The 12,466-nt window shown below is 54.4% G+C and overlaps 1 protein-coding gene across 1 annotated transcript in view; it reads left to right on the top strand.

The window, feature by feature from the left end:
* LOC134051704 (collagen alpha-1(I) chain-like) overlaps positions 1–12,466 on the top strand; it is a 79,934-nt gene that overhangs the window by 21,330 nt on the left and 46,138 nt on the right. The window contains exons 2-5 of the mRNA XM_062505657.1: positions 5,655–5,725; positions 10,296–10,446; positions 11,018–11,176; positions 11,634–11,829. Coding sequence (XP_062361641.1) covers positions 5,655–5,725; positions 10,296–10,446; positions 11,018–11,176; positions 11,634–11,829 — 577 coding nt within the window. The remainder of the gene's footprint in view (positions 1–5,654; positions 5,726–10,295; positions 10,447–11,017; positions 11,177–11,633; positions 11,830–12,466) is intronic.

Raw genomic sequence — 12,466 nt, 5'->3', positions numbered from 1 at the left:
GGTGTCAGTGTCCCCAGAGTGGAGCTGGCAGCACGAAGTGGCTGCATTTTAGTTAAACTCAACCCTGCACTGATCTGTGGCCAATCTTTAACGGGACAATTGTCCTGGCTGCAGGATGGCAGGGCGAGGGAAGGCTGTCCCTGAGTTGGGATGGGTTTGGAAGAGGTGCAGTAGGGACAGTCCTGGAACAAACCCCACAGTCCTGAGAGGATGCTGGAGTTTCCCACAGGCTCCCCTGAGCTGCCATCGCTGCTGGGCAGGCAGCAGACCGTTCCCAGGAGCCCAGACATGGCTGGGCACTGGCTCTGTGCCCGCTGGCACAGCACAGGAGCCTGTCCCTGGCAGCCTCACGCCCAGCCCTGCGTCCCCTGTGTGTCCCCTGTGTGTCCCCTGTGTGTCCCCTGCGTGTCCCCTGCGTGTCCCCTGCCTTTTGGCCTCCAGCTCTTTCCCCGAATGCCAGCTCAGGGCAGGGCAGTGCAGGGTTTGTCATGTTTGCCCTCAGCTTTCAGGACCACTGATCACCCCACGGTGCTGTTTCCCAGGTTTTCTCGGCAGGCTGGCAAGAAAGCCAAGTTTAAATGTGAAAGCATCTCCATCCTGCCCCCCGAGGGGTGCCGAGGGGTGCCTGGATCTCCTATCACCAGCTCTGGGTCCTGCTCACCACAGGGTTCATTGTTAAATCCCCTCAGTTCGCTTCTCTGACCTCTTATCTCCCCTAAACCTGTGAGTTTTTCTGAGTCCAAGCAGACCTGAGTGGGAATTTGGCAGCTCTGTGCTGGGTGCAGGGTGTGTGATGGGGCTGGGGGCATGAGGCCAAGGGCACGGGAGATTCCAGGTGGGATTCCTGCCCATCCTCCAGCTTCTCCTGCTGGGATGTGATAACTCAGTGCTCCCTCAGCCACAGGACCTGAGCCAGGCCTTCCCAGGGCATTCTCTGATTTCTGCCTGGCTGAAGTCACTGGCTCTTGTCCCTGGTAAATGGAGCTGCCTGATTCCCTGGCCTGCCCCCGGGCACTTTGTCTCCTGGGTCACTTCAGGGATGTTGATAAAACGTGTTTGTCATGAACCCACTGAGAGAGGGCTGGGATTGCCAGGCTGGATGGCAGGAGTGGAGCAGACAGAGCTCTGAGCACAGGGAAGCTCTGGGAAGATGCAACTGGGATATCTCTGGCTCATCTGGAGGTTGCTCTGAGCCTCTCTGGCTCAGCTGAGGCTCCTGCCAGGTGGATCTGCTGATTAGGGAATCAGGTTAGGGGAAAAACACTCTGGTTTTGTGGCTGCCATGAATAAAACAGCAACCAGTTTAGAATCCCAGGATCATTTAGGTTGGAAAAGACCTCCAAGATCATTGGGTCCAACCTGTGCCTGGTCCCCACCTTGTCCCCAGCCCAGAGCACTCAGTGCCACCTCCAGCCCTTCCTGGGACACCTGCAGGGATGGGCACTCCCCCTGAGCAGCCCTTTCCAATGTTTAATCACCCTTTCCATGGGGAAATTCCTGCAGATGTCCACAGTGAGCCTCCCCTGGCCCAGCCTGAGGCCATACATACAGGAAATGCAACGTCAGGGTTCTGGAATGAAGCAACAATTTGATGGGAAATATCCAATTTTGGGATACCCTGGTCCCCTCCTTCTCCATTCCAAGCTGATCTCCATGAATGATTCTCCAGCTTAACCTGCCATTGTCTCAGAGATGTTGTTTTAAAGCCTGGCAGCAGCTCAGTCTGGGCTATTATTTCAGCGGTGTTAAAAGTGTCCTGAGTGAGCAGGGAAATGCTGGGCCTGGTGTTATCTGCTGCTGCAGACACACGTCTGGGAGAGATTACAGCCTGAGAAAATCCAAATGAATACATCCAGAGAGCCTGCCCTGGGAATTCCTCTCATTTCAGCAAATGCAGGCTTGCTACACCACAAAATGCTCCTGCTCCTGCTCCTTCTGGTGCTGGTGGGTTCCTTTGGCATGGAATGTCAGGGGAGGCTGGGAGCCTGTAGATAAACCTGACATCCCTGGGGCAGGTGGGGGGTGATGGCCCAGATGTGAGTCAGTGCTGAAAGGCAGCCAGGGAGGGTGGCACCTGTGCCAGGAGCCATCTGTCACCTGGGAACAGGCACACCTTGGCTTGGCATCGCTGCTCCTCCTGTTGGCCTGGCCTCAACACCCGGCTCAGGCTGTACAGGCACATCCCAGGCTGCCTCAGGAGGAGTTTAAGGCTCCACAAAGCATCAGGAAGGCTCAGGGGGAAGAGAAGGAAAGCTCTGTGTGCCCAGGGATCCCTTGCAGGAATATCAACCTGAGCTTCCTGGGACAGGAGGGACTTGAGGTCCAGTTCCTGATGATGGAAACACAAACTGGATCAGCAAATCCTCACCCTGCAGGGAGCTGGAAAGAGCCAGCAGGAAAGACTTGCCCTGCTCCTCTCCCTCTCCCTCTCCCTCTCCCTCTCCCTCTCCCTCTCCCTCTCCCTCTCCCTCTCCCTCTCCCTCTCCCTCTCCCTCTCCCTCTCCCTCTCCCTCTCCCTCTCCCTCTCCTGCTGTTGGAGCCAGGGCTTGGGGCTGGAGGCTCCTCCTGGTCCTGACCTTGGAGTCTTTCAAATCCAGACGATTCCTGGGAGTTTTGGGGGTGTTTTTACACCAATATTCATGTGCTCTTCAGGGTGAAGCGGCCTCAGGCTGTGCCAGGAGAGGCTCAGGTTGGACATCAAGAGGAATTTCTCCATGGAAAACGTTGTTAAACATTTTTAAACATTGGAAGAGCTGCCCAGGGAGGTTTGGAGTCCCCATCCTTGGAGGTGTCCCAGGAAGGCCTGGATGTGGCACTGAGTGCCCTGGACTGGGGACAAGGTGGGGACTGGGCACAGCTCAGACTCAATCCTGGAAGTCTTTTCCAACCTAGATGATCCTGGGTTTTAATGATGAAAACCAGAGGATGGTGGAAATGAGGGCTAAAATCCCTGGCTGTGTGTTCTTCCCAGCTTGGGGTGTCTATCCCACCCGGAGAAGGATTTCGGGATTATCCCTTCATGGCTTTGGTGTTTATTTTGTTTGTCTTCCAACCCTATAAAACATGGGGTTGTTTTTATAAAACCACAGATAAGGAGGCTCTTGGAAGGCTGGTGCTGGAAGCAAGTCCCTGGAGTGGGAGAGGCTGGAGAACTTGCTGTTAATTAACTTTGACAATGGAGCAATAAAGAGAAATTTATTTACAAGAGACAGTGAGGGCCAATGTTTATGGAACTTGTCCCCACTCAGTGTCACACAATTTTTATTGGAATGTTTTTAGGGTTTTTTTAAAGGAATCCCACAGAATCTGCTGGATAGACATTGTACACCAATTCCAATGCTGACTCCCTGTAATTCAGTAATTAATTTAATTGCTGCGAGGCAAACTTGAACAGGTTGAGGAGCAGTTGTGTGGGGATTTAAATTAAAACCATGTAAAAATGCTCCTCCAGCTAAAACTTATAGGCCTTGAATGTGGATAAAACATAATTTTTGTGGTGTTTGACTTGAGATAAGTGAAGGTTTGAGCTCAGCCCAGGAGTTGTCAGTGCTCCAGGAGGGGCAGGAGATGAATGCACAGAGCAGAGGAGGAGGATCTGGAGGGGAAATGAGGAGAACAGGGAATGGAAGATGCACCAAGGTGTGGTGAGGGCTGGGCAAGGCTGGGGGGACACCAGAGCACCTCCCCAGGGACCAGGAGCTCTGGTGGGGTTAACTCTTGGGGTTGCCCAGGAAGGAAATGGATGAGGAGCGCTGAGAGGTCTGGGGAGTTGGGTGAGGTGACCTTTAAAGGTCCCTTCCAACCCGAACTACATCGTGATTCTGTGATCTCAGCACATCTTGGAAAGGTTGGAATGGCTTCTTTGTTGGTTTCTTATTAAAAAGCCCCAAATCAAGTGATGCCAGCAAACCCTGCAGAGCAGCTGGTCCTTGTGAGGCTCCCTCCCAGCCCTTCCCAGCACCTCCTTGTGAAGGGTCTCCTGCTCAGCTTCCAGGATATCCATTTGCTCCATGTCCCAAACCCTTCCACATCCCCAAAGGGCAGCAGAAAATCTCTCAGACCTCTCCCCCTCAGTTAATGGGATGAGATTTTCATGCTGGCTCATGGCTTGGAGAGTTGGGATTTGCCCTGAGGAGGACAAAGCTGACAGTCCTGTGCCCACTCTGTGGCTAGAACAGCTCTGAAACCCTTCTGTGCCCCCAAAGCTCTCTTCCTTTCCTGCCACTTGCTCTACTTTTCCCTGCAGCCAGCTTTTCCTTACTCGGGTTCATCCTGCCTTCCAGCAGCCCTTCCTCCTGCCCAGTCTTTGTCCCCAGAAGCCCCATCCCCGTCCCATCCCTATCCCATCCCCATCCCTATACCATCCCCATCCCTATCCCATCCCCATCCCCATCCCCATCCCCATCCCATCCCATCCCCATCCCATCCCCATCCCTATCCCATCCCCATCCCTATCCCATCCCCATCCCCATCCCCATCCCCGTCCCATCCCTATCCCATCCCCATCCCTATCCCATCCCCATCCCTATCCCATCCCCATCCCCATCCCATCCCCATCCCTATCCCATCCCCATCCCTATCCCATCCCCATCCCCATCCCCATCCCATCCCCATCCCATCCCCATCCCTATCCCATTCCTATCCCATCCCCATCCCATCCCCATCCCTATCCCATCCCCATCCCCATCCCCATCCCCATCCCCATCCCCATCCCCATCCCCATCCCCATCCCATCCCCATCCCATCCCCATCCCCATCCCCATCCCCATCCCATCCCCATCCCCATCCCCATCCCTATCCCATCCCCATCCCATCCCCATCCCCATCCCCATCCCCATCCCCATCCCCATCCCCATCCCCATCCCATCCCCATCCCCATCCCCATCCCCATCCCATCCCCATCCCCATCCCCATCCCCATCCCTATCCCCATCCCCATCCCATCCCCATCCCCATCCCCATCCCTATCCCATCCCCATCCCATCCCCATCCCCATCCCCATCCCCATCCCCATCCCCATCCCCATCCCCATCCCCATCCCATCCCCATCCCCATCCCCATCCCCATCCCCATCCCCATCCCCATCCCATCCCCATCCCCATCCCCATCCCCATCCCCATCCCATCCCATCCCCATCCCCATCCCCATCCCCATCCCATCCCCATCCCCATCCCCATCCCCATCCCCATCCCCATCCCCATCCCATCCCCATCCCTATCCCATCCCATCCCCATCCCTATCCCATCCCCATCCCATCCCCATCCCTATCCCCATCCCCATCCCATCCCCATCCCCATCCCCATCCCCATCCCCATCCCCATCCCCATCCCATCCCATCCCCATCCCTATCCCATCCCCATCCCCATCCCCATCCCCATCCCCATCCCATCCCCATCCCCATCCCATCCCCATCCCCATCCCCATCCCCATCCCCATCCCCATCCCCATCCCATCCCCATCCCCATCCCCATCCCCATCCCCATCCCCATCCCCATCCCATCCCCATCCCCATCCCCATCCCATCCCCATCCCCATCCCATCCCCATCCCCACCCCGCAGAGCCCCCCGTGCTGGGCGGGCACAAAGGGCGGCAGCACAGCTGCAGCTCTGGGTAATGAGCTCCAGGAGAACCTGTGCTCCCTTTTTCCTGTCCAGACAATGCGTGCAGCTGAGCTCTTTCTTCCGAGGAGGTTTCTCTCCCCTGGAATTTGCTGTCCTCTCTGTGGGTGAGTGGCTGCATTCACTCTTCCATAATGGGTCCAGCGTCCTCCGTGGGAAATGTCCTGGTTCCTTTTCTTCCTGCTTTGGCACTGTCCCCTCCTGGACTTGCAGCCACGGGGTCAAACCCAAATTATCCTTGCTCTCCGGAGCAGGAAGGAGAAGGTTGAAATCCTGTTGCATAAGCAGCCCTGGGAGCTGTGAGTGCTGCAGCTCAGAGCTCACCTCGGGTGCCTTCTGGAGATGCCCTTAGAAAGGGATGGCTGGATGGGGATGGAAATGGGAACAGTAGGGAATGGATGTGGCACTGGCAGTGACACGGGTGGCTGCCATGATCACTGGCACCAGAAATTCTGGGATAGAAGGAGAAGCAGGAAGATCAGCCTACAAAAAATCTTCATGGCAAGGTGTCCTTGAGCCTCCTCAATGTATGGAGTCACCAGGCAATTCCAAACAAGTGGGAAATTGCCATTTTGCTGCCCTTGCTCCAGAGAAAGTCAGGCACAACCTCCAACATCTTTGCACTGCTGTGGGATGGCAGGGAGGAGCACTGGAGTGTTGGGAGGGCTTTGCTGGTGTCGCTGGTGTGAGGCCCCGGGATGGAGCCCTGGTTTGCCAACCCTTAATGCAGGGAGCCTTCCTGATTAAATTTTGGAGCTGTGATGCCCCAGCCTCTCTGATCCAGAGTTTGGAGTGATCCTAAGCAGAGTCCTGACAGGACATTTCCATCAGGCACGCAGGAAGTAAAAGGAGGAAAGGCCCATTAGGTCATAGGCTCCACTTCCCAGCCAGGGCTGTCCCCTGCCCTTGTCCCCAGGGCTTGGCCAGCCCTGTTATTTCAGGTTCCAACCAGTGCCACATCCAGGGGAAATGACTCAGCCTGACAGACCCTCTTAGGAGCTCTCCAAGGCCCTGATTTTTGGCTGTTTAATATAATTTTCCCTCATTTCCCTCTTTTGGGGAGAACATAAAGCTCAGTGTAAGCTTCACACATTGAAACAAATCAGAGGAGAACATGGGTGGTCACTTTTCTGTGTCTGCAGCTCGGGGTGCCCCTTCAGGAACACCTTCCTCTCGATGGGATGGGATGGGATGGGATGGGATGGGATGGGATGGGATGGGATGGGATGGGATGGGATGGGATGGGATGGTGGACAGTCACTGTTGAAACCCAACTGATTTCTGAGAACACTAATGGGCCTTAATGACCCCAGTCAGCCTCACTTGGGACCCCCAGCTCATCCCAGCCTCACCTGGGATCCCAGCAGCCCCATTTAAGCTCAGCCCTGTGCCCTCAGCCCTGTCCTGGGTTCTGGTGGAGGATTTTTACTGCCTGGATGGACCATGGACTTTCCCCGGATGGAATTTCTCTCCTGGTCCTTTTGCTTTCTGTCCCTTGGATGGACTTTACACCTCACTACAGCCTGGTTTCCACACCAGCTCCTTCCTGTGCTTCCCTTTACCACTGAGGGTGCTCCAGGAGGGGTCTGTGCCTGATTCCTGATTGCCTGGGATGTTTCCCCTTGGAATCTGTGTCTGTTAACAAGGCCCTGCCTGTCCTGGGGTACCCCAACTCCCCATAGCAGCTCCTGAGAGCAGCTGCTCCCTGCCCCAGGGCCCCTGCTCCAATCTCCCTGGCACTGGGATGCCTGGGAAGATTCCTGTGCTGCTTTTAGGGGCAAGTTGGATTTGACAGCTGCAGCTGAACTCCAGGGATCTCCTTTCCAGTGCAGGAATAGCCATTCTGGAGGTGTTTGGGCAGAGGTTGAATAGCAAAGGTGTTGGGTTGGGATGCTGGATGCGCTCTGTGGGGTGGACATGGAGAGCCCAAGGTGAGCACAGCTGGGCTGTGAGCTCTGTTTTGGGGTCCAGGATGGAGGTGGGGGGGGGTGCTATGGATGCAGGATGCTCAGAAGGGATAGAAACAGTGTTTGTGAGCAGAGCTGCTCCCTGATGGCTCTGGAAGGAGAAGGGAAGCCTGGTGGTGGGGATAAAACAACTTAGCCCTGAGAATGCTGAAAGCCCCACAGAAAGAGGGATTTTTGTAAAGGAACCAGAATTCCTGTAGTGGCTGTACAGCCTGGCCTGTTCCTGCCTCTGGCTGCTGCAACAACTGCACTGAGCAGCCTCAGCATCCCCTGCCTGGGATTAGTGTGCTCCCAGGAAGGTGTGACCCTGCTCTCTGAGCTGAGGACAGCACCTGCAGCTGGGAATTGCTTCCCAGGTAATCCATGTCCTTGGGAAGCAGCCTGTCTGCTCCCTGAGTTCAAGGCAAAGGGAGAAAATGAACCTGCTTGGAAAGGTACAGCAAATCTGTGATGTTCTTGTAGTAACCACAAATCCAGCTGTGCCAGGAGGGAGAGGTGGCCCTTGGTTAATGCTGGGGAGAAGCAGCAAGGAAAAGCTTTGGTGTTGAGGCTGGCTGAGCCCTAAATTCAGTATTGTGAACAACCTCACCGTGCAGCAGCTCCTGCCCAAAAATTGTGGAGCAATGAGCTGCAGAGAGTGCAGAAATCTACTCTTGGAACCCTGTTATAATTTGGGTTGGAAGGGACCTTAAAAACCATCCCATCCCCCCCCCCCTGCCATGGCAGGGACACCTCCCACTGTCCCAGGCTGCTCCAAGCCCCAGTGTCCAACCTGGCCTTGGACACTGCCAGGGATCCAGGGGCAGCCCCAGCTGCTCTGGGCACCCTGTGCCAGTGTTTAACCAGCCTCACTGTAAAAAAAACTGCTTACCTCAAATCTAAATCTATCTTTTAGAATAAAAACATTCCCCCTTTGTTCCCTGCCATCAGAGCCTGCCCAGGGAATATTCCCTGTGTGTTAATTCCAGCTACAGCAGATGTGGGAAGGTTCATCCCTGACAGGATCCAGTGAGCTCTCACTGCCTGTGATCTCCAGCAAAGCTGGGCTCTGGTGGGGGCTGCAGCCCCTGGAGGTGGAATTGTGCAGGTCCTGCACATCCAGTGATGCCAGCAGTGAGGGAGGGAATCACTCCCAAAAAAATGCTCGGGACTGAGAGGGACACCATTCCTGATATTTTCCCCTCTGTGAGTTGTTTGGTCTTGGAATAACTCTCATGCTGTGCTGATAAACCTCTGGCTCTGCCTTTGGGGGTTTTTGGCTGGTCAGGGCTCCCAGGTGTTCAACCTTGCACCCCTTAGCTTGGTTCCAGTTTTTTGGTGTTCCTGCTGCACCTTCATTTTGCAGAGCTTTAGGTTTTCTGGATGCTGTGTATGCTGTGCCCACGTGGGGAACTGGGGAAATCCCAGGTGAAGTCGCAGCTCCCCACAAACAGCCATGTCCCATCCATTCCTTTCCCTCTTTCCCATCTCAGGGCTCTTTCCCCTGCAAAATCTTCCAAGGAGATGGTGTCAGGATTGACACACGAGTGTCTGAAGCAGATCAAAGCTGCTTTCTTCTTGATTGATTTGTTATTTTCCTTCTCTGGGCTGTGGTTATCTCCTGGCAGGTCACAGCATGCCCGGGGCTGTTTGTCTGCCCTCAGATCAATCTCACGCCTCATCCACAGCGCGAATTACAGCGAGTGAAGGGGCTGGATGCTTCCCAAGCCATGGCAGATGCTGGTGCAGATGGTGCTGGGACAATTCCCACTGATAAATCATCGAGTGGGATTATCCAGACCCTGCCAGGAATGGGACTGTGGGGTCTGCAGTGATCCTGCAAGGCTGGACCAAGGGTGCTGATCTGAGTCTGTCCCTTGTCCCCACTCCTTGCTGGTGGCAGCGTTGTTGGTTTTAGATGTCCGAAGTCTGCGAGTCTTTCTGCTAATGGAGAGGAACAAGAAACCTTGAGGTTTTAAACACGTTTTTCCTCAGGTGTTCCTGATTCTTTAGTTAAAGGTGAACTTGGAAAGAGGAAGTCTGTTCACCAAGAGAGTGAAAAGCTTCTTGTGGTGATGCCAAACAGCCCAGGGCAGGGGCTCTCCTCCTTTCAAACCATCTCAAAAGTTCACAGCACATTCTGAGAGTGGATCCTTTCCTTCCTGGGAATTCCCACTTGAATTCCTGACCCTGTGATAGGGCTGAACCCTGCTGTGGGCAGAGAGGGGTGTCCCCACCCTCTGGCCGGACACACTGAGGGACACAACGACTTCTTCCCACTCCTTGGTCCAATTCTTTATTTACAGCATCAACAAGGAAGTTTGGGAAAGGATGAGCAGTATTCCTGTGCCCAGCTGCTCCAGGACTTGGGATTTGGGACATTTGTGTCCCAAGCTCTACCCTACAGCCCTGAGCATCCCAACTCTGTGGTTGTAAAGGGACCACCACACCTGGGGAAGGAATGCCCCTTTCTACCCTTGGGACTGTGACCTCCTATCTTATGTTGTGGTTCTTACCTGGCTGTTCATGAAGTTGTCTGAATGGATTTAGGGGTCTGAGTCTGCTGAATTTGTGTACTGAGTTTTTATTTTCCCAAATTACCTTTCTTCTTCCTATGGGTTTTGTGTGCTGTCCAGTTTGTCTGTTTTTCTCTTGCTGGAGAATAAACAGAGCAGAGCCCTGCAGCAGAGGTTTCTCAGCCTACTGAGCATCTCTCTCTTCTCCCCCAAAGCAGATGAGGTGAACCTGCTGGACAAAATCACTCTCCATGCCCAGGACCTCAGCAATGTTTCCTTTGGCTATGACCAGAGCAAGTGCAGGATCCTGGAGATCGGGCAGTACGCGACCCTCAACATCCCCACCAGGGAGGCCTTTGGGGACAGGTAACCTCCCTTCAGGGGCTGGGAATGGGCTGGTGGGGCTCAAAAATCATCTAAGGCGTGGCTCTTGGTTTGAGGAGTTCCTTGGAGAGCCCATGCCATGATGACATGGAAATAACTCAGCCACTCTGTGCTCTGAGCTTCCTTAGTTTCTTACATTTTGGAACAGTTTGTCCTGTCCCTGCAGGTGTCCAAGGCCAGGTTGGATGGGGCTTGGAGCAGCCTGGGATAGTGGGAGGTGTCCCTGCCCATGGCAGGGGTGGGATGAGATGTGCTTGAATTCCTCCAGCTCAAATGATTCTGGGGTTCTTTGATCGTTCTTGGCTGGGTACAGGAAGGACACCTTGGCATGGCCCCATCACCCCGTGCTGAGGCTGTGTGGGCAATGCTAATTTAGGCCTGGCTGCTCCTCTTTGAACCTCTCAACTGGAATGATTGTTGGCTCTTTTTCCCTTTATTTTTCCTTCTCACTCGGTTCATTTGTGCCGTGACTCGAATTTTTTTATCTTAAGAGGTCAGCTGATGGTGGCACAGCAGCAGCTGCACAATGCCACGTGTCCCCTCTTTCTGCCAGGTTTGCAGACGAGCTGAGCGTGCTGCTGAAGCTCAGGTACTCCCTGAAGGAGGACACCAGCCTGGTGACCATCCTCAGCCACCGCAGCCACGTGCTCTTCCAGATCAGGGTTAACCCCCACGCCCTGGTCTTTGTCACCACGAGGAGGAGACACTACGAGTAAGTCCCAGCCCAGGTGCTGTTTTTCTGCCTTTCTATCCTTCCTTTTCTCATCCCAAGGCCAAGGGTTAGGGTTTCTCTCTCTGGTGGGCTTTGGGCAGTCCTGGGCTCCCCTCAGCTGAAGGAAGGTGATGTCCCTCAGACCTGGTGCAGGTTGTCACTTCCAAACTCCACTCTGCCAAAATGGTGCAGCTCTGGAAAACAAAGCAAAGAACAAGAAGGTTCAGATCCCTGGGGGATACATCAAGACACAAACCCCAGTCATTTCTCAAGTGGTTGCAGGCATTCCCAAATCCATGGAAAACAAGTGATGGTGTTGGAGCAGTTCTCAGATTGTTCCTTGAGTCTGCAATAAGGATGGATACGTGAGGGACCCTGGGAGCTGCCATGGGGTAAAGCCTGGTCCTGGATAAGGTGTGGGATGAAGTTTCCTGTTGTGCTCTCCCCTTTCCCTCAGGTTCCCTGTGTCTTTCCTGGGAGATGGGCACTGGCACCAAGTGGCTCTCAGCATCTCCCTGGAGAGGCTGGAATTGCACGTGGACTGTCGGCTGCTGGACAGAGTGAGCTGGTCCAACTATTTTGGGATGGGAGTGAACACTGAGGGGCTGATCATCATCGGGGGCCTCATCGAGTCCTTCGAGATCCCCTTTAAGGTGAGAGCTGGCCAGAGTCTGCTCTACCTGCATGAATGAGGTTGCAAATTCCCTCTGATGGAATCCATTTCATCGCCTTCTCTTCCCAAAACAACATTTATTTTCATGTTTTTGCAGGATAAACTTAGCAAAGGCTTGGAATTGTGCAGAGGGCTTGGGTTTGGGTCAGGGCAGCCCAAGGAGCAGCACTCAGGTCTCCTCTGGGTTGGACTTCCACTCATCCTTTGGTGTTTGCCATGACTTGGACCATGCAGAGAAGGCTCTGAGCAGTCAGCATGGAAAGATCTGGTTGGGGAAGCATGTCCAATGGCTTCAAGCTTCCAGAGGGCAGGGATGGATAAATGGGATATTGGGCAGGAATTGTTCCCTGGCAGGGTGGGCAGGCCCTGGCACAGGGTGGAATTCCCAGAGCAGCTGTGGCTGCCCCTGGATCCCTGGCAGTGCCCAAGGCCAGGTTGGACACTGGGTCTGGAACAGCCTGGGACAGTGGGAGAGGTCCCTGTGCATGGCATCTTCCCGTGCTACTCTTGAGGCTGGAGAGGGAACATTGATTGCCCAAACCATCGAGTAAAGAAATTCCTGGCTGTGAGAAGCTGGAGATGACCTCCCCTTCAGTCCCTTCCAGACCTTTCCCTCT

The sequence above is a fragment of the Cinclus cinclus genome, chromosome 19 (genome assembly GCF_963662255.1).
Source record: "Cinclus cinclus chromosome 19, bCinCin1.1, whole genome shotgun sequence".
NCBI lineage: Eukaryota > Metazoa > Chordata > Aves > Passeriformes > Cinclidae > Cinclus > Cinclus cinclus.
This window is presented reverse-complemented; position numbering and strand designations above follow the sequence as displayed.